The sequence below is a fragment of the Coffea arabica genome, chromosome 11c (genome assembly GCF_036785885.1).
Source record: "Coffea arabica cultivar ET-39 chromosome 11c, Coffea Arabica ET-39 HiFi, whole genome shotgun sequence".
NCBI lineage: Eukaryota > Viridiplantae > Streptophyta > Magnoliopsida > Gentianales > Rubiaceae > Coffea > Coffea arabica.
In genome coordinates, this window is record NC_092330.1 from 38,433,445 (window position 1) to 38,459,523 (window position 26,079).

Below are 26,079 nucleotides of genomic sequence, written 5' to 3' on the forward strand. Positions count from 1 at the left end.
TTTAATTAAAACTGATATGAAACATTTAAAGAACAACCCTCGTTCGAGACTCAGTTATCTAATTTGTTTTTACCTAAAAATCCAATTACTAAACGCCAAATCGTTCTTAATTTTGGAGCAGAAAGGTTCATAAATTCTCCATAAGCTGAATAGATGTGATTGAAAGTGTGTCTTATCATAAATTATTGTATGCATGCGTCGCACAACACACATTCACATAAGCAAATACACAGTACTTACGGACAAGCTAGCTATTAGTTCTAAATTAACTTTTTTAGGTAAGGATGCAGATGTTTTTTAACCCCATTCCAATTTCTAAGAATGAGGTCATTTGATTTATGACCTCCAACCCCATCAAGAATGTCACAAATACATATACCCCCTCTCAAAAAACATATAGGAATAGAGAAATTTTCTTATTATGTCATCGGATTTAGTGGAGATTTTAATACCACAAATTCAAAAGCTAAGCCAATCGGTGAATTTTAAGTACGGTTTGGCTAATGAGACACTCTCGTTGAGAGGAGTCTTAAATATTAGGTTGTTTTTAAAAAAAAAAAGGTATTTAAATACAGAAGTACAATAATTGTGATTGTGTATATTTACATGATAAATTAAGTATAATTTATGCGTGCAAATATAATATCATTAAAAAAATCCTATTAAGAATTTGAATTTTTTTTTTTACTGGATTGACTTTGGACTTTAGTAGTGCTTTACCTGTACAAGAAGCAAAGCGCACATAAAAAATGTAAAAAGAAAAATTTAAAAATTAAAGTTAAGCAAAAGAGTTCGAGTTGCCCCGTCAACTGTTCACGCGCTAATGTGAGAGTGGTCAACATTTTCAATTCAAGCCTTGATTAACTCAAAAATCTTCCAAAATCCAGAGAGTAAAATATTGCTGCTGAGGCGACCATGAGCGGCCAAACTGATTTAATTCCGTGACGCTGATTCTGACCAATAGCAGCTCACATTTCAGAACCTTCAACCCCCGCCCACTAAAATAAAGTAATAACTGTAATATATATATATATATACACACACACACACTAGTACTATTTTATTCCTTCATTAATTAATTCCACACTAAAATTACGCAATCCCTCATGCTGCCCACTATTACTAAACTTGTTTGTACAAAAGCTTCTAGATTTCCTACTTCAAATCCATTAAAATAAAAATCCCAAAGAAATATTCACCAACCGCTTAACCAATGTTTTTCTGAATGATAAAAGTTTAGATTGATTCAACTTTAATCGCCATTATGGATTAGGATATGATTCTTACTTCTTAATCAGAAAAAATGGATGATCCGCTCTTACTAATTAAGCCAACTTATCTGGGCACCAACTGTATTTTTATGTAAAATTGATATTTTTTTAGAAGTTGGTACACGATAAAATATGCTACAATAAAATATCAAATTTATTTTTCAAACCGTTAAGGAATTGCCTAAAGGGTCTTACTTAGAAAAAGAAAAGCAAAAAACAAATTCAATATAACTAATGAATCTTGACCGTTCTTTTTGAAGAATATAACTTATTAAGACAAGATATAGAATTGGAATAATACAATCTAAAGTGTGATGGTTGAGACGCGTCTATTTAAGTATTGCGCCTCATTTTCTTGGCATAAAGGTAAAGTGGACAGTGAAAAAGAAGGCAGAGAGAGAGAGAGAGAGAGTACATGTATATGTATTGCATTAGGTAGAGCCGAGAAGGAGATAGATACATGTATTATCTTACTATGTAGATGTAGTAGTTTTTTATATTTGCAGCAATATTTTAATGTTGTTGAGGAGTGAAAGTGAAAGCATTGCCGGGAAAGTTGGGAAAGAAAATGCTAGTTCAAGTACTCCCACAATTGTTCTTGTTCAACAAGCAGCTGAGGCGGCAACAACAACAAAAGAATACTATGGGTTTGGGTTTCAGGAATTTGCTTCTGGAGATGCGAGCCACCATAACCAAAGCTAATTCTTCTAATTTCTCCTCTTCCTCAGCCTTCTCTTCCACTACTAAAAAGGGATACATCTCAGCACTCTTCCTTTTCCTCCTTTTCATTCTCAGCCTTATCATTCTTTAGATGCTTCGCTTCCTTTTAACCACAGTGCTATCATATCATGATTGGATTTTTCTTGCTTTGTTCAGCTAGTTTTGCATAATTTGAGACAATCCCACACCTTTTTCGGATTTTACTGATCTGGGATTTACTTGTATTGCACTTCTATTGTTGATTTGAACAGCTTTTCTAGCCTTTTTATTGGTGTTTCTGAAGTGGGGTCCTCTTTTTTCGAAGGGTTGAACTGTTGGATTGAGAAAAGTAACAGTAAAATCTGATCTGGGGGCTTCCTGTGCTGAGCTCTGGATCTTGAGTTGTTGCTGATGCAAGACTTGATCTTGGAATCAAAAGTTGATGATTCTGGGATTGGTTGAGCTTAATTTTGGGGCTTAAGGTTCTTTGCGTGATGATTCTGATGATAATATGTCCACTCTAGTTGTTTTGATCATATATAAGGTTGTGTCATTCAAGCACTAATACAGTTGGTTGTAAATATACTGAGATTGTGGGTGGAACTAGTGGTAGCCATCTGTTTTCCCCCTTTGAAGTATTTTGTGATTCCAGGGGAAACTTTAATTCCTTTTTGTTGTTCCACTATATCAATTCTGCTCATTTCCCAGAAAAGATAAAAAAATACTGTTTAGTTTCCTAACTTGCACACAGAAAATAGAGCCCCACCTTTTTAATTGTGGGTGTTGTGGTTTTAATTTTTTAATCGGATACAGTTTCTCTTTTTCGATAGCAACAATCCGATAACATTTGTTCATTTGAGAGGCTTACATTAGGGAGAAGGGGAAGACAGTGGTAGGATATTTGCTTTCGTGGGGTCATTGCTGGTCTATGGGAATACCCGATAGTTCACTACTAGATTTGATAGAGAAGGTTCGGTCTTGGATTTCCTTGAGAGCGAGCGATACAGCGTCCTTGTCTGGTAGAATTCAAATGGCTAGCAATGGTTGCAAGTTCTGTTATGAGTGTGAGGTGGATTTTACTGAGTCTTCTCTCAAGTACCAGTGCCAAACCTGTGCTCGGTTTTTGTGTGGGAGATGCGTCCAGGACTATGGCCCTCTGGATGATGTTTTATCAGGACATTCAAAAAGTAGAGCGGGGTCTCTGGTCCCTCTCAAGTCTTGCAAATATTGCTCCAACCTTAGTACGCAGCCAAAAGCTGGAAGAAAGTACAGTGACAAGATTTATCCGGCTGAGTCTCCCAGACAAAGTCCAGAACCGCCATCTCCAAGTTGTGATGGTGATAGAGTTGATGGTTATTCCCTACATGCCACATCCAAAAGTAGTGTTGCATCATTTTCAGGTCATTTGTCTCCAGTATCAGTCCATCGCTCTTTTAGCAGGTATGAAAATATAAGTTCATGATACAAAATGTTGGGTTCTTTGCATACTATTACGTACTTTAGCAATCTGAACTATTTTATGTAATTTGTGAATATAGTAAGTACAGTTTTAGAGGTTCTAAGCCATTTCAGTCTTGTTCTTCATAATGCGTCGGTTTTGTCAATTTTTATACATATGTTTTAATTATTGTCCATCTTCACTAATTTTCAGTGAAGTCTAGATTTTAGCTTCTAGTGCAAGATTCTCTGTCTCACATCATGCGTATTTTTGAAAATCGTATGACATGAGTTTTACTCTCTCGATAAAGCGAATAAGTTTTGTGATCCAGCTCTTGTATACACGATTACAGTGCTTGGATTGAGATTCATCGCTAAGTCAATTATTATTATTGCTTTAATGATTGCAGAAGCGATGAAGATGAAGGAGAGGATTTCATGAGTAACTTTTTCAGTCCATCAAGTGAATATTGCCATGACACTTCAGATATAGAGACTAGTAATATTAGCACTAGACATGGCTTTCACAGTTTCAAATCAGTTGGATCAAGTCCTTCTGATAGCCCCTCTAGGATTCATATTACCTCCAATAGAGTTGGGCATTTTGTACAGAAACAGCAGCTAGGAACTCGCAGGTCTCGAAGTGATTATTGTCCCTTTTACCAAGAAAGCATGGCTGTTTTAGGAGGGCCTGAGAAAGGGACAGAGGATTCAGAGACTGCTGATGATTGTGTTGATAATTTGTCAATGTTCCAAGAACAGTATGGTAAGTCACAGAAGCCATTGGATTTTGAAAACGATGGTCTTATTTGGTTTCCCCCTCCACCAGACGAAGAAAATGACGAGACCGAAAATAATTTCTTCACCTATGATGATGATGACGATGATGATGACCTTGGGGACACCAACGGGACCTTTTGCTCCAGCAGAGATGTGGATCCTAAGGAACCTCTGAGAGCTGTGGTACAAGGGCATTTTAGGGCTCTTGTGTCGCAGCTACTCCAAGGAGAAGGTATAAAGGTGGGAAAAGAAAATGGTTCTGAAGATTGGCTTGACAAAGTTACAGCACTAGCTTGGCAAGTAGCAAAATTTGTGAAGCCAGATACCAGTAGGGGAGGCAGTATGGATCCTGTTGATTATGTAAAGGTCAAATGTGTAGCATCTGGTAGTCCTAGCGAAAGGTAAAATCTTCCTTCTTTCCAGATGCCTAAAGGTTATTTTTCCAGGTTCTGCATTATTTCAACTTCTATGAGCACCTCATTTTTGAAGATAAGCTGCTTTTTTATTCGTTTGTTGTCTCATGTTTCATGCAGTACGTTTATCAAAGGAGTGGTTTGTACAAAGAATATTAAACACAAGCGCATGAATTCACAATACAAGAACCCAAGATTACTCCTACTGGGAGGAGCACTGGAGTTCCAAGGAGTTACTAACCAGCTTGAATCGTTTGATATCTTACGCCAACAGGTCACTTTTCATTTGGTTTAGTTTTGATGACTTTGGATGCTTGAAGGTCAGTTTGTTCACTCCTCATTTTTGGCAGGAAATGGATCATCTGAAGATGGTAGTTTCAAAGATACAGGCTCTTCGAACAAATGTGCTACTTGTTGAAAAAAGTGTATCTTCGTACGCCCAAGAATACCTACTGGCAAAGGATATCTCTCTAGTTTTAAATGTCAAAAGGCCACTTTTGGAACGGATAGCTAGGTGCACTGGTGCTGTTATTACTCCAGCTGTTGATAAGATATCCACAGCACGATTAGGACACTGTGAACTCTTTCATTTAGAGAAGGTCACTGAAGAGCATGAGCCTCTCAATCACTTTAACAAGAAGCCATCCAAGACTTTGATGTTTTTTGGGGGTTGTCCATGGCGTTTAGGGTGCACGGTTGGTTCCACAGCTCAATTCTCTTAAATTTTTTTCTTGCATACTAGTCTGTTAATTGCAATGTGGCTATCCTAATCTTATGAAGTCTTCTGCTGTTCTGATAACCCTGGTATAAAAAAGAATGTACGATTACTTGGTTTGGCAATATTGGTTGCCGTTCTGTGGTTTATGAGCTCATCTTGCTCCACCTGTTTCGATTTCTAAAATTAAATTTTGTCTATTTCATGGTGCTTCTCTAGAACTAGAGACACAAAGTGCATGGCTGTTCTTATTGTTTTTTTTCCCAATTTCCACAATGTTTCTGGAATGTTCCATTATGGTTTAGTAGTTAAGAACTAAAACAATCTTGAATGAATTTTATTAACTGGCCAGTTTTACTTTACTTACCACCAATACCTTCTGTTGATTCACATGGCAAATAACATCGTAGATCTTTTTGTTGCCATGCAGATTTTTTCCTTTTTTAGTCTGCATAGCTTCTATATCAGCAGTCGGCTTTAAGGTTCTAGAAGTTTGAAGAATCTTTTGAGATAACTCATGCATTTATGTCATTGTGACATTATAAATATGTGATAATACATTCATCAAATTTCTTTGCTGATCTGTGATCACTTGGAACTTGCTTAAGGTGGGAAGTTTTAAAAAAAACAACCTGTTCCCTTTCCTTTCCTGTAGGTCCTGCTGAAGGGATCATCTCGTGAAGAGTTAAAGAAGTTGAAACAAGTTGTACGTTATGCTGTTTTTGCAGCCTATCATTTGTCTTTGGAAACCTCCTTTCTAGCTGATGAGGGTGCTAGTTTGCCTAAAATGGGAGTTAAACCCTCTGTTGCTGGACAAGAGAGGATATGTACTGAAAATGTTATTGCCACCGTCACTAATTCTGTAGTTTCTAGCCATTACCACGAGGTTGCTAGTGCACCACACATTGCTTTGGAATCTGATGGTCTTCATTTGGAGCCTGACTTGCAGCAATCATTTTCTGCGCATTGTAATTCTGATTATGATGCTACTTCTGCAAGAGAGGAATGTAGATATAGAAATGTTCCTCTTGATGCACACACTGTATACTCAACCTCTGACACAGGGCTTGGCCATACACATTCTTTATTTCCTGGTGACACCCAAAATCATATCCAAGAAGATGCAAATTCAGTTCAAGAGGAGAACCAGGCAGTTGAAGTTTCTGAAGTTGCAAAGCTCCAAAGAGCTGATGAAACTGAAGAGTCAATTGAGTTCTATTCGGCTGCTGATACCAACCAGAGCATATTGGTTTCTTTTTCGAGCCGCTGTGTATTAAATGAAACTGTATGTGAACGTTCTCGACTCCTTCGGATAAAGTTCTATGGTGCTTCTGATAAGCCACTTGGGAGATATCTTCAAGATGATCTGTTTGATCAGGTGGTCTATCCTTGGGTACCAGTTTACTGTTCTTGTTTTGGTTTTACTAATTGACACTAAATATGAGTTGCAATTTGTTATTTGTCTTGTCAGACAACCTGTTGTCAATCATGCAAGGAGCCAACAGAGGCTCATATCATATGTTATAGTCACCAGCAGGGGAATCTTACTATAAATGTTAAGAGACTGCCCTCAGTGAAGCTACCTGGGGAAGTTGACGGGAAGATATGGATGTGGCATCGATGTCTCAGATGTGCACCTGTAGAAGGTATCCCACCAGCAACTCACAGGGTAGTGATGTCTGATGCCGCTTGGGGTCTATCATTTGGGAAATTCTTGGAACTCAGTTTTTCAAATCATGCAACTGCTAATCGTGTTGCAAACTGTGGTCATTCTCTCCAAAGGGACTGCCTGCGGTACTATGGGTGCGTGATATGTAATTAAGACTGTTTTCTGATTTCTTTGATGTCTCACGTAAAGAACAAAAATTTAAGCAATTATTTTGTATTTTGGAAGGGGTAACTAACATGGTTTTTTGGGCTTTATTATTGTTTTTTTGTAACAGCTATGGGAGTGTGGTTGCATTCTTCCGGTACTCACCTATTGAAATTCTATCTGTGCATTTGCCCCCTTCAATTCTTGACTTTAATGCTTCAGGACAGGACTGGATAAGACGAGAAGCTTCTGAGGTGCTATATCAAATCTAATTGGAAGACTCTTACTGTTATTTCATTGCATTGCCTCTAAATGTAGTTTCCATTTCCCCCCTACGATTCTGCAGTCGTAAATTTGATTATTTTGGAAATTGCTTCCTTTTCCTGACAGCTTTTGAGGAAATCAGAAGCCTTGTATGCGGAGATGTCTGGTGTTCTTCATAACATTGAAGAGAAACTTTTATCTTTTGGTCATGAGTTCTCTGGTGTAAGCGAGTTGCACAACCATGTGATTGAGTTGAAAGACCTGCTCATTAAAGAAAACAATTCCTACAATGTGAGTGCCAGTATTTCACATGGCGTCTTTGATTCTAAATTCTTGCACGAGTTTTTGGAGATTAAACATGTTGAAGTGCTTTTTGAGCTTCCTTTCTCAGTTTATTCTCGTTTGTTTGACAGAGTATGCTTAGAATAGCAGAGAAAGAGACACTTGAACTGGCAGAGGCATCATTAGATATCCTCGAAATTAATCGCTTGAGACATTCCCTCCTTATTGGTTCACATGTATGGGATCGTAGGCTTTTTTCATTGAACTGTCTTCTTACGAGGAGTTCTAGTTCCAGGGCTCCACAAAAAAGTGAAACATTTGTGAAGCGTAGCAGTTCTGAGCATTGGGAAGAAGTTGTGCCTGAAGTTTCCAAGTTTCAGGAATGTCCAATGGAATCCGTGAAGTCTGAGCAAGAGGAGACTAACATGTTGCTGCATAGACTTTCTATATCTGAGGACTCAGCTTCATATGAACCTAGGAGAGAGGAGGAAATGCTTAAAGATAGCAAGAATGCAGTAAATACTCCAGCCCTGGAACGTGCGTCTACGGCTGCAACTGCTCTTTCTGAGACAATAGATTCTGCATGGACTGGTTCTGGTCAGGTTTCTGGGAAAGCTCAGTTGCATAATATGTGTCAGCCTGATGGAGCAGAAGATGTTCCATTTAAGCAAATAAATCAAGGTGAAATCCCTCCTCTTAAACGAGTTATGTCACCAGCTAGAGTTTATTCTTTCGATTCTGCTGTGAGACTTCAAGAAAGGATAAGTAAAGGACTTTCACCATCTTCATCGCATCTGTTGATGCTTAAATCTTTCCATGCTTCTGGAGACTACAGAAGTATGATTAGGGATCCCGTCGCCAATGTTCAGAGGATGTATTCTCAGATGTTACCATGTGATGCCCAGAAGTGTGACCTTTTACAGAATGCCTCACCCACTTTTACCTCTTCTACATCTCTTTTATCTGATGGAGCAAGGATGATGATCCCTCAAAATAGCCAAAATGATCTGGTTATTGCTGTTTATGATGATGAACCAACAAGTATAATATCTTATGCTCTGAGTTCCAAGGAGCATGAAGAATGGGTTAGTGGTAAGCCACTTGAACCTGGAGGAAGCTTGAATGCTGGTGACTTGAATAACGATCATTCAACAACTTCTAACATATCAGGTTGGCAGTCTTTTGGTTCTCTGGACTTCGATTATATCCACTATGGGAGCTATGGCTCTGAAGATGCTTCTACTGCAGTTGGTTCTATATTTACTGATAACAAGACTTCCCCTCATTTAAGAATTTCTTTTGAGAACAAGTCTTCAAATGTTTGGGGGGAGGTAAAGTTTTCAGTCGCTTGTTACTTTGCAAAGCAGTTTGATGCCCTTAGGAAGAAATGCTGTCCAAGTGAAGTGGATTTCATACGTTCATTAAGTCGCTGTCGGAGATGGAGTGCCCAAGGTGGAAAAAGTAATGTTTACTTTGCCAAGTCTTTGGATGAGCGATTTATCATAAAACAAATTACAAAGACAGAGCTCGAATCTTTTGAGGAATTTGCTCCAGATTATTTTAAATATCTGAAAGATTCAGGGAGTCCAACTTGTCTTGCTAAAGTCCTCGGGATGTACCAGGTTAGGCCACATTTCTTGGTTGTGATGCATTGTCCCTCTTATCTTCTGCGACCTCATTAGGTTGAAGGGTTTATTACACTAAATCCTAAAGGTTTACTACTACACTCCCTCCTCCACCATACCCATGGAGAGAAGAGTAATGAAAAAGAAATGCAAAACAAAGTAGCTTACATTTAATCTTCTTCATGAATTGTAGGTTGGTGTCAAACACTTAAAAGGAGGCAAGGAGACAAAAATGGATTTGATGATCATGGAGAACCTTTTCTTTGGAAGAAAAATATCTCGAGTCTATGATCTCAAGGGCTCTAAACGGTCTCGCTATAATGCTGATACAACAGGGGCAAACAAAGTGTTGTTAGACATGAATCTTTTGGAAACACTGCGTACAAAACCAATATTTCTTGGAAGCAAAGCAAAAAGAAGTTTGGAGAGAGCTGTTTGGAATGATACATCTTTTCTAGCGGTAAGTTGCTTCCACTTTTTACCTAATTGAGCCGGCTTTGTGTTTCATTTTTTCAGTTTTTAAAATAATTCTGGTTGAAAGTCAAAAAAATGTCGAAGCTTCCTTGCTTATCCTGCATGTATTTAGACTGCATATATTTACAGGTGAAAGTTCTAGAGATTAATTGTTTCTAGAAAATGCGCTTCTCTGCCAATGAAATGAAATTTAAGTTCTTTTTAAGATCAATGGCCATCAAGACCACAATATAGCATGAAACAGAAGCCAGCATTTTCATAGTCATTTACTTATTTGAGGACTGGTAGTGCTTTCAATTAACAAGATCAAGGTTGATTTTTGGTTTAAATAATTACAAGTTAATTTCTTCTTCTTACCAGTCTGTTGATGTGATGGACTATTCTTTGCTGGTTGGGATTGATGATGAGAACAAAGAACTGGTCTTAGGGATCATCGATTTCATGAGACAATATACTTGGGACAAACACTTGGAGACATGGGTAAAGGCCTCAGGCATACTTGGTGGACCAAGGAATGCTTCTCCGACAATTATTTCTCCGAAGCAGTACAAGAAAAGATTCAGAAAAGCAATGACAACTTACTTTCTAACAGTACCTGATCTGTGGTCAGCCTGATCAAACGTTTAAATTTGCTTAATAACAGCAAATTCTGTCATTAAGCAAAAGGACATTAAACTGCACAGCAATGGAGAAAATACAGATTCTTGATGGTGATTGCTTCCTTTTGTAATTTTGTGGGGAAAAATCTCCCCAAAAGGATGTGCATACAGAAGCAGGGATCAGTAGAAATTTCTTCTTGATGCTGCTTTTTACCTTTTGTAAATTTATAGAAAGCGGCATGCATAGGCCTTCAAATAAAATCAATTTTTCTCCTCCAAGGGTGTCTCATCTTTTCTGCTGGTTTAATTTTGATTTTAGAAGCACATCACCTGCATGACAACTTACAAATTTTAGGGGTCTAGGAATTCCATTTCTTTTCTGGCGTGTGCTCTTTTGGCTGGCAGGTTCAGGTAATCGTAGTGAAGGAAAAATCAAAAGAATGGTACACAACGGATGTTAAGTGGATGTTGTATAGTTGTTCAACGAAGATGAGCAGTCTTCTTGATTATGGTTGTCAGTGGCTATTCTATCATATATAGGGGGTGTAATTCTCGTCAAGGTGAAGAATATCCCCATCCTCTTCCCAGTTTCTTTCACAAATCTTGCTTTATTGTGGGAAGTTGAGGCCTCATAGCGACGGTAATCTGTAAGCTCTGAGAGTGTGAAACGTATCCTGAAAACTTCGACTAGGCTTTTAGTTGGGAATATTCAAAGTTGTTTCACACTCAATTACAGGATGCCATTTCTAATCTTTAAATAGTCCAAATTTGTGTACAAAATTTGACCGAATACTCGTGTAAACAACCATGCAGAAAAATTTAACCAAAGATTTAGAGATTCCAAATTTAAATTCTCTTTTTCCGTTCTTCGTTTTTTAAATCTCAAACTTTTACTTCTTTAACACACACATATATAGATATTGTATGTATGTATGTATACATGTATATAGAAAATGTTCAGAGGGGTCAGTAATAAACTTATCCTTTTGTGTACACCTTTTGGCCATGCACTAGAATGTTAGGTGAAATGCTTGGTAAGATGCCTGTGTGGACACAGGAAACCTATTTCGTTTTTATTTGTTATTCTCCTGTGCCCACTCTTGAATTTGGATCAATGATGTTGTGCCTTACATTTTCTTTCCAGTGGGGGGCCAAAAATTCAACTCAAGTAGGACACTTTCGTATATTATTTTGTTCCATGCATTTTTTGCGATCTTTCCCAGCTTGTTATCTATCTTATATCCTTCACTCAAATGCATATTCCCTGGCTTGTTCTTATGGCCCTTTTTTTTTTTTTGGGAGCTGCCTCCAACGAGTTTTTATTCATGGTTCTGCGCTCTTATTCTCCTAAAGTTTCTCACATCTTCGGTGACATATTTGGATTAGAAGAAAGTATTGAAGCACAAAGAGTCTATGTACTGGTGGATAAACTTGGAAGATTGTTTTGAAAGAAAAATTCAAAACGCAAAACTGCCTCTCTCATTATTCTCCTCAAGCAAAAATAATGTCCAGTATGCTCAGCCCCCTAAGCAGTTACAATATACAAAACTAGCTAGACTGAGTAGTTGGTTGCTGAGAACTTTGCTGGGGAATTTGGAGATAACATTTAGACAGAATTTGGCTGCGGATGCACTTCAATATCTGCTTGCTTTTGGGGTGGCTAATTAAGACACTGCCAATTGGATTTCCCCTTCTGTGAATGGCAAGAATCCCACACGTTTCTGCATATTACAAACAACATAATAGCTTCAGTAGGGCTTTCCAATTGATGACTTAAAAAAACGGATGTAAATTCTACATGATGATTTGCATCATAATTCGAGGAACTTTAGAAAAATGGTGGAAAATTTCCGAGCAAATTGTGATAAACAAGATAATAAGTGCACCTACCCAAAAACAAGATAATGACTGTGGTTGGGTTGATTGATAAGGACTGGTGTTTTGAATAAAGAATCCGTAGGTGCACCAAAGTTGATACTGTTTTGGTTATTGAAGTAATAATAATGGAAGCTTGAAGGATTCAAACCCCATATTGTATGAGATCAGATGGATCGTATACTCGCTTATCAAATAGAAGCTGCTAAATTATACAGCCCAATTTTGTTGGCAGGGTACCAGACAAGCAATCTGTTTGGTTTGGTTGGTGTACCTGCATGCTGATTCTAACACTTCATCCCCAACTCTTTTTTCCTCTTTGTTTTAATAGTTGTATTGTTTTGGGGTTTGGGGAACTTCTTCTTCTTCTTCTTTTTCTTTTTTTTTTCTCTTCTTTTGGTTGTTACTTCTTATGAACCTAGGAAACCAATTTTCTTTTTCTTGCAAAGGCGTTTTGGAACTTCTAAATGTCTAATTTTTGCATTCTTTCATGAACAAAAAATGATGAGGGCTAAGTTTTAGTTCCTAAAATAAAACTTGGGAGAAACGTAATTTCTCTTTTGCCTTTTTGAAGAAAGATTAGCAGAAGAATCAGCAATAACCCCCCCACCCCCACACACCCCAATCAGCAATAAATCCCGCCCGGCGAATCAAATTGGACAAGCCGCCATGCCCCTTTCCAAAGTAGAAAAAAGTACAGAAAACCGAAAGAAAATAACATAACCAATAGATTCAGCCCAACTGCACAGGGGTCCATCTACTTCTTTTGTCCATTGTTTTTCAAATAAAAACTTGTTATCAAATGCATAAACTCACTTATTTTTTTGTTTGGGGGGGAGGGGGGAGGAGGGTAGGTTTTCATTTCTTTAGGTTTCAAGATATGTAAAATTATTTTTTGGGCAGATTTCAGAGGTTGGGTGATTAAAATAGCCAAATGAGGAAAATGTCAACTGATTAGTTTGCTACTTGTTCTTCAAGAATTGAAGGACGAAGCAGCTGCGATTTCACAATCTTCCAGAAAACCTTATAGATGCAAAAGGGGTTTGAAGTCATGCACGATGATCAGTGTAAAAGCAAGAAAGTCTGCGCCGAAATTACATGGCGGTTGTGTTCCTATTCTGTAAAATGATGTTCTAATTAGCCTAGTTGTTTGTTGGTATTTGATACATCTAACAATGCCCTGGATTCATAACTTACTATTGCTAGTCTTCTTTCCCTTATACAGAATATTTTAACCTCTTAGACTCACTAAAACTATATATCAATTTTCTTGACCTTTACCATGTCAATGAAATAAACGAGTTAAGAGATAATCCTATTCTGAAATATCAACTATATACTACTAGTATATATAGACTTGGTTCACATCTGGATGTCCGTGTTGGCTTGGTATTTTACAATTCCAATGACATGAAATTCTGGTCATCTCCTTACTTTCTGCAGATATAATGTACAAATTTAATTCCTAGCTAGAGTATATCAATAGTAACTTTACATGCAGGGCCTAATCCAAGCAAAAATGCAAAAAAAAAAAAAAAGAAGGTAGTAAAATGCATTTTGACATTGGAATTAAATCTGATGCATAGAAAACATCCAACATCCAACATCTCAACAACTTCAACCTTCACTACTAATGCGTTTGACTTTTCTAATGTTACCGTGAAAACGATTGCATATTTTTAAGAATGTGAAAGGAGGTGGAGGTTTTGAGGAATCGGGTAGATCTCAAGAAAGCTCTAGCCAACTTCAAATGGCTATTAGAAAATGAATTCCTCAGTCAAATTTTTAATCAGTTTCTTCTCCATTATTCAAGGGCTTCAATGATAGCTAACCTCAAATAACTTATCACAACTTATCACAATTACGTACAACTAAAATAATAACTAATCTTTCTTAGCTCAATTTTGTAATGTACAGGCACAGTTTCTGTATGGCAAATTAACGTAAAGAGTGTTAAGAAAACCCATTAAACATGGCATAAAATTTGGATCAATGTCAAGGGGAGCAAGAAAAGAAAAATACCTCACGCGGTTTTAGACCTTGTTTAACAATTCCATGTTCATTCTTCCAATGATGCACCTTGCTAGATGCAGCTCCGCCGGCAGCAGTGGCTGTGTTTGCCATGCAAAATTCCATGATTTTCGCTGCCGCCTCGGCTTCATCCTTGCTCTCCATCATCATTTTCTGCACTTGAGCCTTGGGAAGCCTCATTTTTAGCCTCATTGCGCCATTGGGAGAGCTTTCCTGACTCTGTTCATCAAGCACAATGCTGGCTGGTTTCAAGTGTGAGAGATCCGAGACTGATCTTCTGGCCAACATCAGGCTTTCGAGTCGATCTTTCGCACTCATTTGAATCCCTGAACGAACCCTCCTCGGGCCTTTGGTATTCTCTTCAGGAAACTTGGGCAATTCCACTAGAAAATAGAGCCCTTTTGGTTTCAGCTCTTGTTGGGGTTCCAAGGGCTTTGCTCGAATACCAAAATGCTTTACAGCTTCGGATTCTAGTAAAACAAAGCCTGGATAATCTTTCACTACTTCACCAGCATAGATTGGTGTCTTCAACTTGATGGTTTCACCATTGATTTTCATCACCTTTGCAACCCTCTTGCCCCCCAAACTGTTGCCCATTTTTCTTGAGTATACGTTTTCTCTTTTCTCACTCTCTTTAGTATGGGGGTTCTCTCGTGATTGTACTTATTTCAAATGAGCACAAAGCATAAAAGTAGGGATGTTGCTATCTTGTTTGGGACCCTCGACCTCATGGTACGCAGTTGTTAGATGAAGACATTATTGTTATATGTATTGGTAGTTGTTGTTGTCGTCGTCGTTTGGGATTATGGTCAAAGAAAGAGCGCAAATTTTGAAATTTGGAGATCCCTTTGACAAATCCACGAGAATTGAGATTTGATTAGTCCAAGCTACAAGTCATTAGTCATTCAGATTTGAAGTCTTGACAAATTAGCCACGAATAACTTGGAGCAATTAACGTTTATGATTTGATCGCGCTTCATGTTTTTCAATTCGAGTTCGAAAAATAATGTGCATCGACTTACAAACGTAAAATTTACAAGCTTATTTTTAATGTTTTACGATGAGTTTATCCATAAAAAGTCATTAAAAATCACGACATGTTCGAATGTTATTCTTTATTCAGTTGTTTACTTAGCTATTGAAATATTGATTTTGGAAGTAAAATGTATCTGCATGGAAACAACCACGTTCACATGTTTAAGTTGGACAAAATAATCCCCAAAAATTCTTTGTTACAAAATGGCCGTGACAATCGTGGGAAGAGATGAAATATCACTAAACTATTCCATGAAAATGACCTACGTTAATCACGGTGTGGATCCAAGAGTTTTTGAGGGATTCCATTAATCATGGGGGCCTTTTGACTTAACTCTTAAAAACTTGGAAATTCTCATCATATTTCGTGAGGATGAAGCTCTTTTTTCCATGAAAAGTACGAGTCACTACCAAATCTGATGGTTTTTTCATGCAAGAACTGCTCTCACGAAGAATATTGTTATAATTCTTCTAGTTGCCTTGAAAAAGTAAAATGTGGAATTACTACAAGAACGTGCATGATAGACTTGTTCTTAAATTAAAGGCCAAATTTGATTTTCAACTCTTCGACTTGTAAACTTCTCAGTCTTCCGTGTACAACCTTGATTTTCTCAAGTACGGTACACAATTCTTTCTTTTTACTGAGACCTATCATGCAAAAAAAAAAAAAAAATTAGCTATAAACGATAGAGTTTGGAAGTAGATCACAAACAGTGTACGTCTTCTTTTTTTTCCTCCTCTCTCTTTCCCTATTCGATATATAAATGAAAGTCTATATGCAATTCTTTGTCAGGTTCAAAGTCTCCCTTTGAATCAAAAAAATCTATATGCAATTGCATATAAACATGATTTTTAATTAAAAAAAATGTATTTTTTCTTCTTGTGGATATTTTTCGCAGCCAATCCCTCATTGCACGTAATCAATGACTTATTTTAAATAACTAATTTTTCTTTCTTGAGTGGTATACTTAATCGAAGAGAATTAATGAATCAATGGATGCTCAAGTTTTACGTAGTTTTGCATTTAACTCTTCTCTAACCAGTACTACATCCAGACAAAGAAAAAAAATGCAGAAAGAAAGGAAATGAGCACTTGGAAACTAGCCAACTTCGCAAGTCTACGTTTACTGCCTTTGAGGATGACTATCGAAATGAAAAAGAAGCAAACCCGTGACATGTTTGCACGTAGCTTCAAAGCCTTTATAAAATGGATCTCTTCGTTTTTAGTCAAAAATAATTAATACACTGTACCATAAAACATTAAAACAGTAGACAAGGCAGATGAGTTTCATGGGACCATTCTGCCATTGGTATTACAGCTTTATTTTATTTTATTTTATTTTTGATTGAAAAGGATGATCTAACAACCCAAAGGTTCACCTTTGCCAGCTAAAGAAGTATACGTGGGAGCTGAACAGCTGAACTCTATCTCCTTTTAAGCCCAATCTCGATGGATTGATACTTATTTAAACCTACAGCTGGAACTCCATTAAAGAAAGAACTAAGGGTGGCTAACCGACTCCTTTGAATCTCTCGTACTTTTGTGGGGTACTTTTCTTTTTTAAAGGGGGGGTTGTCCTCTTGATTTATCAGTGTAGACGAAAAAGGTCGACCTAGGAAACTTGCAAAAGACTAAAGGCCTTTGGGATTCTTAGCTTCACCTAGTAAAAATATCAGATGAATAAGGTTCGCATGAAACAGTTTCTATTACTCCTTTTTTCATCATGGGACCGGGGGAGAATAAGCCTTTCTTTATGGGATTGAGGGAGTACTTATATTTCCCACACGAAGGCCTTCCTGATATCTTTCGCATGTATTAAAGAGAGAAGAGAGGAAACATTATGCAGGGAAAAGAAAAACTATTATTGTACATTTCTTTGCAGATAATGTAATTTTCCAATGGAATTCAAATCCAGCAGTCTGATTAGTCTCAATAAATGAATTTTAAAAAAAATGTCCAGAGATTTCTTTCGCACGCTCGTCATACAAGAAAGAGATACACTCACAAACAATAGATAAATACAATGCAAGTGATGAGAATGGCTTCATCTTCTCATCTGTAATAGCTCTTTCTCTTTTCACACTTCAAAAAGAGAACATGTAAAATTATGTAATATAAGAATCAAAGAAAAAAAAAATAATTGGGAGGATCTTCACCTCTATAGCACTTGTTACAGATGATTAGACCTGCGAAGGTGCTCCAATAATGAATTAGCCTTCCGCTTAGCCCTCTCTGTGCCATTCTTGGTAAGCTCTGTAAGAGGAATAACCGCGCCAAGTCTGCTTAGACAAGCAAGATTATCTTGATCCCTTTTGCACAAGCAAAGTAGAATAGCAGCTGCATTTTCCTTGTTACGCGGCAGACCTGTCCTCATCAGATCGATCAACACAGGAATTGTGCTAGCTTTCACAATGGCAGCCTTAGCTTCTTGGTTGCCAGCAAGAACTGAAAGAATAGTCAGAGCTTCATCAACCATGCCACTGCTCGTGTCAGACAGCATTTTTAGCAATGCTGTAATGATGCCAACCCTAACAGCCCTGCCTTTATTTCCTTGATAAATACACAGATTAAACAATGCTGTGGCAGCATCTTTCCTTCCTCTGGAGCTCCCATTTTGGAGCAAATCTACCAAAGCCGGTATTGCCCCTGATGCGCCAATTATAATTTTATTCTCATCTGCAAGGGACAAGCTAAAGAGGGTTGCTGCTGCATTCTCTCTTGCTTCCATGCTTCCAGCTCTAAGGATCTGAACAATAGAAGGAACAGCACCCGCAAGCATTATAAGCCCCTTGTTATTTTCAAATATGGAGAGGTTGAGAATAGAAGTGACAGCATGCTCCTGAGTTTGATTATCTTCACATGCCAACAGACTAACAAGGACAGGAATAGCTCCAGCATCAGCAATCAAGATCCGATTATCTGTGCTTCTTTTAGAAAGTGATCGAATCTCTACTACAGCAGCCCTGCGTTCCTCAATGGACCTGCTTGAGAGCTTGCGGACAAGTGCTTCAATAGCTGCAATGTCCCCACTAACATCACGAAATGACCCATCACTCTTTTTGATCCTCCCATTTGTTAACGCTGTTGGTTGCTCTACATTGTGCTCTGTACACCATTGACTTATCAGGCTTCTTAAAGCATAGTTTGGTGTAAGTTTGAGATTTTCAAGCTTCTGCTGAGTTTTTGGACAAGTTGTGTTTCCGCAATCTATCCATCTTTGGATGTATGATCTCTCATAAGTCTGAAAAATGAAAGAACTATAAGTAGAAAACAAGCAACTGCAAACAGAAAATGAACAACGGTAGCATACATAATTAATTCTCCTCGCCATTTTTCTGGCCAACACATGGACATAGAGATATATACAAATGCATGTCTCAAAGTTTGAACAGTACCTGTCCTGTAGCCACAATAACAGGATCCCTCATTAACTCAAGAGATATAGGGCACAGGAAATCATCCGGAACTACAGAAGAATCAGATTTCTTGTTCTCTTCTGGGCTCCTGGTGGAACAGCAAGATTCATCAATGCCATTAGTCTCGGAATCCTTTGGCTGACAAATCTTAGATGATCTGGAAAGACTCTTGCGCCTTCCCTGCTCCTGAACAATTTGAACTGAACCATCATCGCTTTCTGAGTCCTTAATGTTTGCAACAGACCCAACCTTTTCTCGCACATGATCAATATTACCTATATTAGCTATGTGAAGGCTTCCAATTAATCTATTCCTTAGATGAAATGGATCAACATCTCTGTTCAAGGGTTGTGATAATGCCCGTGATAACATATTTGAATTTAAAGGCCCACCATATCTATCAGTGGCTCTTCTCAGCTGCGACCTAACCAATTCAACCTGACAGAACAAACAAATATTACAACAAAATCCAGGAGAGATGAACAAAAGCATAGAAAACTGAGCGTAACTAACCTGCTCTTGAACTTCTTCTGAAATATCAAAATGATCATATGGTATGCTTGCTAGAGCTTTTTCCAATTTCCACGTCACACATTGGAATTGAAAAGAGAATTTCTTTGCCAACTCAGCCTTCAATCAAGGAAAAACTAAAGTTGAGGAAGGCATCCCAAATTCTTTATCACAAATAGAACAAAATACAGCACTAACTTCAAGCATAGGAAAAATACACTTCAAATATAACCAATACTTATGTAAAACGATTACCACATTGTGATGACGAGTTGCAAAGGTGCAAAGTTCATAACTTTTATTGCCTGGAAGTAGTAATAATTTTGGAGCAAGTCAAAAGAAAGAGAGCAACAGAAGCCCCATTGACATGAGGGGTTTGTGACTTTTTACCTACACTATCTATTCTATATAGAAACACTGGAAATCCACCTCGAATTTGAACTGAACAACCAATCTGTAATGCGTCAGTGCCATTATATACACAACTTAACAAGTTTCAACTCTGAAAAGCTTCAAAAATTAGCAAACAAAATGATCCTAACCATGGAGGATTCAGGAAAACCAATACCTTAATTTATGACTCGATGTCAACACATACCGCATTTCAGCGAAGAAGTGAATTGGACAAAAACTTCAAACAATGTCTCACCTAAACTAACCAACCAAGGATCTTGATTTCACCCAAACATACAGATTATTAGATTTCATCTCCTGAGACTTTTCCAGATAATTCAAGATATACCAATCTATGTAATCCCATTAAGCCACCAAATTTTCATGACCAAAGAAATTAGGCTACCTACCATTGAACTTTCATGGGGTCAGATCAGCATAAAGTTAAAGTCTAAAACAATCAGTATAAAGAAACAGCCAGCAGTCGATACTCCGACCCAAAAAGCAAGAATGTGCAAACTTCACAATTTGTTAAGACTCCGAAGCACTAACTAAATTCATGCAATAAAAACAACCCAAGATTATAAGCTCAAGCGAATTTCAGAATGAAAAAAGAAAATCCTCATACAAATACTAACGTAAAAGTGAAATGATTTGCAACTACTTACTGAGGAAATCTCGGGATCAAAAGTGTTCGCAGCAAGAAGCAACCTTTTAGCAGCTTCAAGTGCCAAAGAGAGATCGAAAAGGGAAGAATTGGAGGAAGAAGAAGAGGAGCCCGCATGACCATTGTCATCATAGCCTTTAAACTCCTTGATTTCTTCAAGCAAATGAGCCAAGAGCGAGACTCTCCTCGCCAAATTAGTACAGTCTTTCTGAAAAGAACCTGAGAAGCCGGCCTGAGAGATCCTCACAACGTCGTGAACCAGCCGAAGTGGTGCCTGTAAAGGGCGGTCGCCTGCCACGGCGGTGGTGGAGTCTCCGCCGGCCATGGGGTGGTGGGTGGGGGCCTGGGATGCAAGTTGTATTGGCTCCACCACTTAGTGTGTGCTGTATTGTCGACCACAAAGTGTGATAACTGATAGAGAGAATGGGACAGCTGATCTTTGTAAACGTTTGGTATAGACTTTGGACAGCTTCGGATTATTTTAATAATTTGATAAAATTCTTCTGGCATTAAATTTTTTTTTTATTTAAAAAATGTAGGGAGATTCGAAACGGTGTTTTATTTGTTCATTTATTTATTTATTTATTTTACAAGGTTATCCCGGAGCTTTATTGCTAAACATTAATGAGTAAATTAAACCTCCTCCTTTTAAAAAAAAAAAAAATCGTTTTTGCTAACTTGGATAAATAATATTGTTGCCAATTTTCGTGATACTTATTATATGAATAGATTTTATGTCTTAATTTTGATTGCGTTTATTGGTAATGATGAAGAAAATTGATTGCAAAATGTAAAATTGTTGAAAACATCTAGATTGGAAGTGATTTATACGAAATTGTGAATATTTTAGGTTACATATGTTTATAAAATAATTTTATTCTAGTACGCTTACTTTTATTGTTTAGAATGTAAAGTTTTTCACCTTGAAATTTTAAATTGACTAAATGTTTTTATGTTTTTTTTATCGATGACTATTGCTATGAGAAATCAATAAGGTCGACTAAAGGCATTTTCCGTTTAATTGTTCAAACACATATGATTTTAAACATTTTTTTTTTACTATTTTAAACTGATTATATATTATGACATCTTACAAGTTCATTATTTAACAGTTCCATATTTAGCTTAGTCTCACAAAATTAACAGTCCACTTTTTATCTACAAAGACCAAACATTATTGAACACAAAAATTATAAGAGTAAATCTTATATACACACTGTGACACTGTATACACTATCACCGTTGAATCTATAACACAATCCATTATATTTACAACTTGTAAGCCATACTCAACTGTGGGCGCTCAAATTAGTTGACTTAATCAACATTATAGAGAAATTATACAGAAAAACTAGACAATGGGCATGATTGCAAGAAATGTGCAGGAGAACATGTCAATAGTTGAGAACTTCAAAATGTTTTAGCAAAATTTCTAAATTTGGAAAGTTTTAAATATTCTCCAAACCACAGTGGATGGAGAAATATATATATTTATATATATATATATATATATATATATATCTCAAGAGTGCAATATGAAAGTCGTAGGTGAAGGAAGTTGGAAGGTGAAGGGGAGGAAAAAGAGCCGAGATTCTCGGAACCGAGTGAGGAAAGCTGGAAATTCGGTTTATGTAGGAAAAGAAAACAAAGGATTACAGTTGGAAGAAGAATTTCTTGATTGGCAGCTGTTAAGGCCTGAAGAATTCCTGGGCTGTAAAGACACATTTTTCCTTTCCTTTCTTTTTGTCAATGATTGCTGGATTTTTTAAGGTTAAAAGGACGTCAAAGTCGTTGGTTTTTCCTGTTGGCTGGGCAGGCAGGATGCTGTTCCAATGGGGAGAAATTGAGATCATCAGCAGTTAAGGACAATCATTGTCCATGTTTTTCCTTAACATGGCCGCCATGTGTACGGCTTGGTAGATAATATACTTTTTTTTATTTATAAGATAAGATAAGGGATACAAAGGGATTTCTTGATGATGGCCTTAGATGTAAGTGGGATCAATGTTCTAAACAAACTGCCAGAGTGCGTTCCTCCTTTGTGTTTGATGTAAGTTGATCCTTACTTTTTCATAATAACATTTGTCTGCTCAAAAAGAACTGTACATTGTCAGGAAAATATTATTATTTGCGCTCCATATTTTGTTCTTTGCATTTTTACCATTTATTATATTATATAGTCTAATAAATAAAAATTATAGTAAAAGTGTAAATAACAAAAGGAGGAGTGTAAATAACATTTTCCTGTTGTTATTGTCAAAGGGTGAGATCCAAATAATTGCTCATTTAATAATATGCAAAGAGCCTCGAGTCCTAATCCTATTGCGTATATGCAAACACAATTTGAAGCTGAAGATGTGGTATTCAACTTGAATCATCCTGCTTGTTAATGCTTTATCTGCAAGGATTAGTTAATAATTCCAGTGAATTAGACATATACTTTTGCCTTTCGCCCTTTTCCTGGTAAATAAACATACAATTGTCATATGATAGTTTTAGTCTTGCAATTCTTTTTTTTCCTTTTCGGATGAAAAGCAAAAAGGCCCCCTGTGGTAAGTCAAATACACAGAAAAGCCCTTTATAGTTTCAAAATATACAACACGACACCTCATGCTTTGAACTAAATTGTAAATGTGACGGAATCCGTTAAATTTAACAGAAATGACTTATTGAAACCTAAAAAAAATTTTATACCTAATTTTTATCAAACATACCTATTCTACCCCTTAACCCTCAATTCTCTCTATTTAGAGAATAAAACAAATGATTTTTCTGAGTTGTCTTTTGCTTTATTATATCAGGGCATTTTGGTCATTTTGTTCATTTCCGTTAAGTTTAACGGATTCCGTCACCTTTACAATTTAGTTCAAAACATGAGGGGTCGTGTTGTATATTTTAAAATCATGGGGTGTGTTTCTGTGTATTAGGTTTATCACAGGAGGCTTTTTTGTTTTCTACCCTTCCTTTTTCGAAGGAGATTGGCATTCTTTTTCTTTGTTCTTTTTTTTTTTTTTTAAATAACTACTTATTAATGATATGAACTGATCATTGGTTACACATAGAGCATGTAAGAAATCAAAGCAACATTTGATTTTTTTTTTTTTTTTTAAAATAACAGAGAAGGAAGGAGTGGGATTTAAGAACTATTGTGAGAGGGGGGATGGGGGATTAAAACCCATAACTTTAAAATTTTGGAACCTCAACTTTCACCATTAGACCAAGATCAGTTTGGTCAAAACCCCGTTTAGTTGCCAACTCTTAGGTTACAAATGGTTCAAGAAGACTGGAATTCTTATTTACTCCTATATTATTTGTATCAACCAAATTAAAAAACAAAACCTCACTTCCTGTATTTTTTTTTTTTTACTTGGTATCTCCCTATCAAACTTGTTTTCTTGTGATGAAAGTATCACAAATTTTCGTACATCTGGGCAACGCCAGATCTTCCCAGTATTTCAACAAACAAATGGAAAGTGAAATGGGAACATGACCAATAAGAAAATGTGTCGTCAAGAATTGTCTTTTATTTTTTCAACAAGAGTTCGTAGTCATTCTTGGAAATATAATGCCCCCATCAAGTTGTTATAACAAGAAAATGGTTTCCGAAATATACAACCAAATAACTGATGCAAACATCGATCTAGTAAACTAATAGGCAAAGTTCAATATCTCCAAGCTAAAATGTTACTGTATTAAAAGAACTCAAGGGATACTTTAAAGAGAGTTGAGCGGTATACGACATACATCCTGCAGGATTTATGCTAAATTGCTCGATGCATGGGAACAAATTTCGCCAACAGGAGAAGTGAAAAGGATAATCACCAGCTTGTTTTGCACCTAATAAAGAAGATCATATGTGCACAAATTCGCTAGGATCATATGTTTCCCAATGAGCTAAACATAGGCATTGAGTTAGCGCATCAATAAGTCCTTCATTATTTATTGACCACTAATCTTAGATAAAAAGGAAAAAAACAACAACTTATAACAAATCTTCTAAGGTCGGTCGGTATTTAGTAGGACTTTGTGGGAACGTAACCGACTTAAAGATGCGGAAACAAAACACGAGGGTTTGAATGGTAAGATGAAACTCACATCAATACAAAGTACAAAAGCACAAATCAACATCATAATATATACATAGAGAGCTATAGGTAGGAATAGAGTTGCTTATAACTAAACAGTTGGAGAGTTTCAAAGCAAGGAAAACAAATTTGACTTGCACTTGGACCTTATCATCTAACTTCTAGAGGCATGATTGTTATGGCTTTCATCACTCTGACACAATAGAATGTGCGATTCCTTTAAATTGCTTAGTTACCATTTGTAATTATATGTTTAGTTTTTATCATAACTTAAGAGTTGGAGCGTATACCAAATTGAGATTGCATGCGGTGAAGAAAAGCACGAGTACTTGGTACTTGAGGTGTCAAAACGGAGGGATTTGAACAGGTCGTAATTAAATGATAAGAAGTATAATTCTGTCAATTCATTTATATCTATTAAATAAATAGATCAACATAAGCGAGTCATAAGTGAGTATGGGTGTACTCAATTACCCAATTACAACTCATTTAAAATTCTGCTTACTTTCTTGAATATTGTTTGACAAGAAATACTAGCATTTTATTACCATTAGGTTGGTAAGAACTTCAAATTTAATCACTTAATATAATACGTTAGCTTAATTGTACAATTTTAAATAGATAATACGAGTCAACTACCGACATCTCTCTCTCTCTCTCTCTCTTTAAATTTGGCGAGTGTCATATGGATCAATCAAAAATAAAATGAACATTTGGATAAAGATATAGACGATATAAAAATAAAATGAAAATGAAAATAAAAACGACTATGGTGTGGATTTGTTTGGATAGAGATTATTTGTAAAATTTTATTTACTTGCATTATCAACACATTTTATAACCACTTTTGTTATCTAAATATATCACACAAAAAAAAGCGTTAATGTGTTTTTTTTAAAATAAAATTATCTATTACCCAACCACACTATGCTTAGGCTTTGAGACATGAAAAACTAATCAGTTGGGCCCAGAAAAATTTCAATTCTTTCTATTCTATAGACGGCCTTAGTTGGAATTCATTGACCCACAAAGGGTGTTGCCCAACTCATACGGGGCTCCATGCAACGGTCAATAGACTATCCATTTATGCTACAAAAAGCCCTACTTTTGCTTTTTCGGCCCGAAATTATATCCAATACTTATTGATTAATGCTATTATCATTTTACCATTGTTTAATTCCAAAATCTCCTTATCAAAAAAAAAAAATCCCAAAATCCCAAAATCTCTCTCTCTCTCTCTCTCTCTCTCTCTCTCTCTCTTACACTTTTTTTATGTGTAAGTAGGAGGACTCGAATTACTTACACTCCCTCCTACTGAACCACCCAACTCATCCTTCCTCGTAATTCCGAAATCTCTTAACTGCAAAGATGTCATTTGTTTGTAGTTTGTACTACTCCCTCCGTCCCACTTTGATAGTCCTGTTTCTTTTTTCACACAGTTTAAGAAAAAGTAGTTAACTTTGTTGGAAAAGTAAATTTAGATTGCTATTTTCCTAAAATACCCTCACATTAAATAGAGTACAACTTTATGGGAACTTGAATTGATGATAAAAAAAGAATCAACTCTCATTAAATGGAGTAGGTTTATAGCAACAACAACTTATATTGAATAAGGGTATTTTAGAAAAATGAAAATACAACTACATTCTTCAATTGGAAAGTGGACTGCAATTTGGGACAGACAAAAAAAGAAA

General features: G+C 36.6%; 3 protein-coding genes across 4 annotated transcripts; 1 reads left to right on the forward strand and 2 right to left on the reverse strand.

Annotated features, from left to right (window-relative positions):
• Positions 1-1,633: 1,633 nt before the first annotated feature.
• Positions 1,634-10,651, forward strand: LOC113716578 (putative 1-phosphatidylinositol-3-phosphate 5-kinase FAB1C). 2 transcript variants are annotated; one of them, XM_027240969.2, is made up of 11 exons: positions 1,634-3,410; positions 3,818-4,588; positions 4,721-4,874; positions 4,951-5,295; positions 5,971-6,693; positions 6,787-7,118; positions 7,259-7,382; positions 7,519-7,683; positions 7,806-9,296; positions 9,493-9,759; positions 10,134-10,651. In XM_027240969.2, the coding sequence occupies exons 1-11, from the start codon at positions 2,899-2,901 to the stop codon at positions 10,386-10,388; spliced, it is 5,139 nt and encodes a 1,712-aa protein (XP_027096770.2). In that variant the 5' UTR covers positions 1,634-2,898; the 3' UTR covers positions 10,389-10,651. The 2 variants fall into 2 exon arrangements, with proteins under 2 accessions (XP_027096770.2, XP_071926388.1); XM_072070287.1 differs by having other exon boundaries at positions 1,640-3,410; positions 5,971-6,600.
• A 1,116-nt stretch (positions 10,652-11,767) lies between these two features.
• LOC113716517 (uncharacterized protein At1g66480) lies at positions 11,768-14,990 on the reverse strand. The gene is made up of 2 exons (XM_027240896.2): positions 14,270-14,990; positions 11,768-12,093 (listed from the first exon to the last, which is right to left on the reverse strand). Exons 1-2 carry the CDS (start codon positions 14,873-14,875, stop codon positions 12,037-12,039), a joined length of 663 nt encoding a protein of 220 aa, XP_027096697.1. The 5' UTR covers positions 14,876-14,990; the 3' UTR covers positions 11,768-12,036.
• A 2,162-nt stretch (positions 14,991-17,152) lies between these two features.
• LOC113716843 (U-box domain-containing protein 11) lies at positions 17,153-20,748 on the reverse strand. Its single transcript, XM_027241342.2, has 4 exons — positions 20,302-20,748; positions 19,244-19,360; positions 18,710-19,168; positions 17,153-18,555 (listed from the first exon to the last, which is right to left on the reverse strand). Exons 1-4 carry the CDS (start codon positions 20,623-20,625, stop codon positions 17,485-17,487), a joined length of 1,971 nt encoding a protein of 656 aa, XP_027097143.1. The 5' UTR covers positions 20,626-20,748; the 3' UTR covers positions 17,153-17,484.
• Between the last annotated feature and the right edge of the window lie 5,331 nt (positions 20,749-26,079).

What these genes read in the sequence shown, in the direction of transcription:
- LOC113716843 (XM_027241342.2), bottom strand. Translation starts at nt 20,625, where the DNA reads ATGGCCGGCGGAGACTCCACCACCGCCGTGGCAGGCGACCGCCCTTTA. An exon ending in TTGATCCCGAGATTTCCTCA is followed by an intron (nt 19,361 to 20,301) that starts GTAAGTAGTTGC and finishes CCTTGATTGAAG; the next exon opens with GCTGAGTTGGCAAAGAAATT. An exon ending in TTATTGTGGCTACAGGACAG is followed by an intron (nt 18,556 to 18,709) that starts GTACTGTTCAAA and finishes TTCATTTTTCAG; the next exon opens with ACTTATGAGAGATCATACAT.
- LOC113716517 (XM_027240896.2), bottom strand. Translation starts at nt 14,875, where the DNA reads ATGGGCAACAGTTTGGGGGGCAAGAGGGTTGCAAAGGTGATGAAAATC. An exon ending in AAGGTCTAAAACCGCGTGAG is followed by an intron (nt 12,094 to 14,269) that starts GTATTTTTCTTT and finishes TGTAATATGCAG; the next exon opens with AAACGTGTGGGATTCTTGCC.
- LOC113716578 (XM_027240969.2), top strand. Translation starts at nt 2,899, where the DNA reads ATGGGAATACCCGATAGTTCACTACTAGATTTGATAGAGAAGGTTCGG. An exon ending in CATGGCGTTTAGGGTGCACG is followed by an intron (nt 5,296 to 5,970) that starts GTTGGTTCCACA and finishes CCTTTCCTGTAG; the next exon opens with GTCCTGCTGAAGGGATCATC. An exon ending in AAGTCCTCGGGATGTACCAG is followed by an intron (nt 9,297 to 9,492) that starts GTTAGGCCACAT and finishes CATGAATTGTAG; the next exon opens with GTTGGTGTCAAACACTTAAA.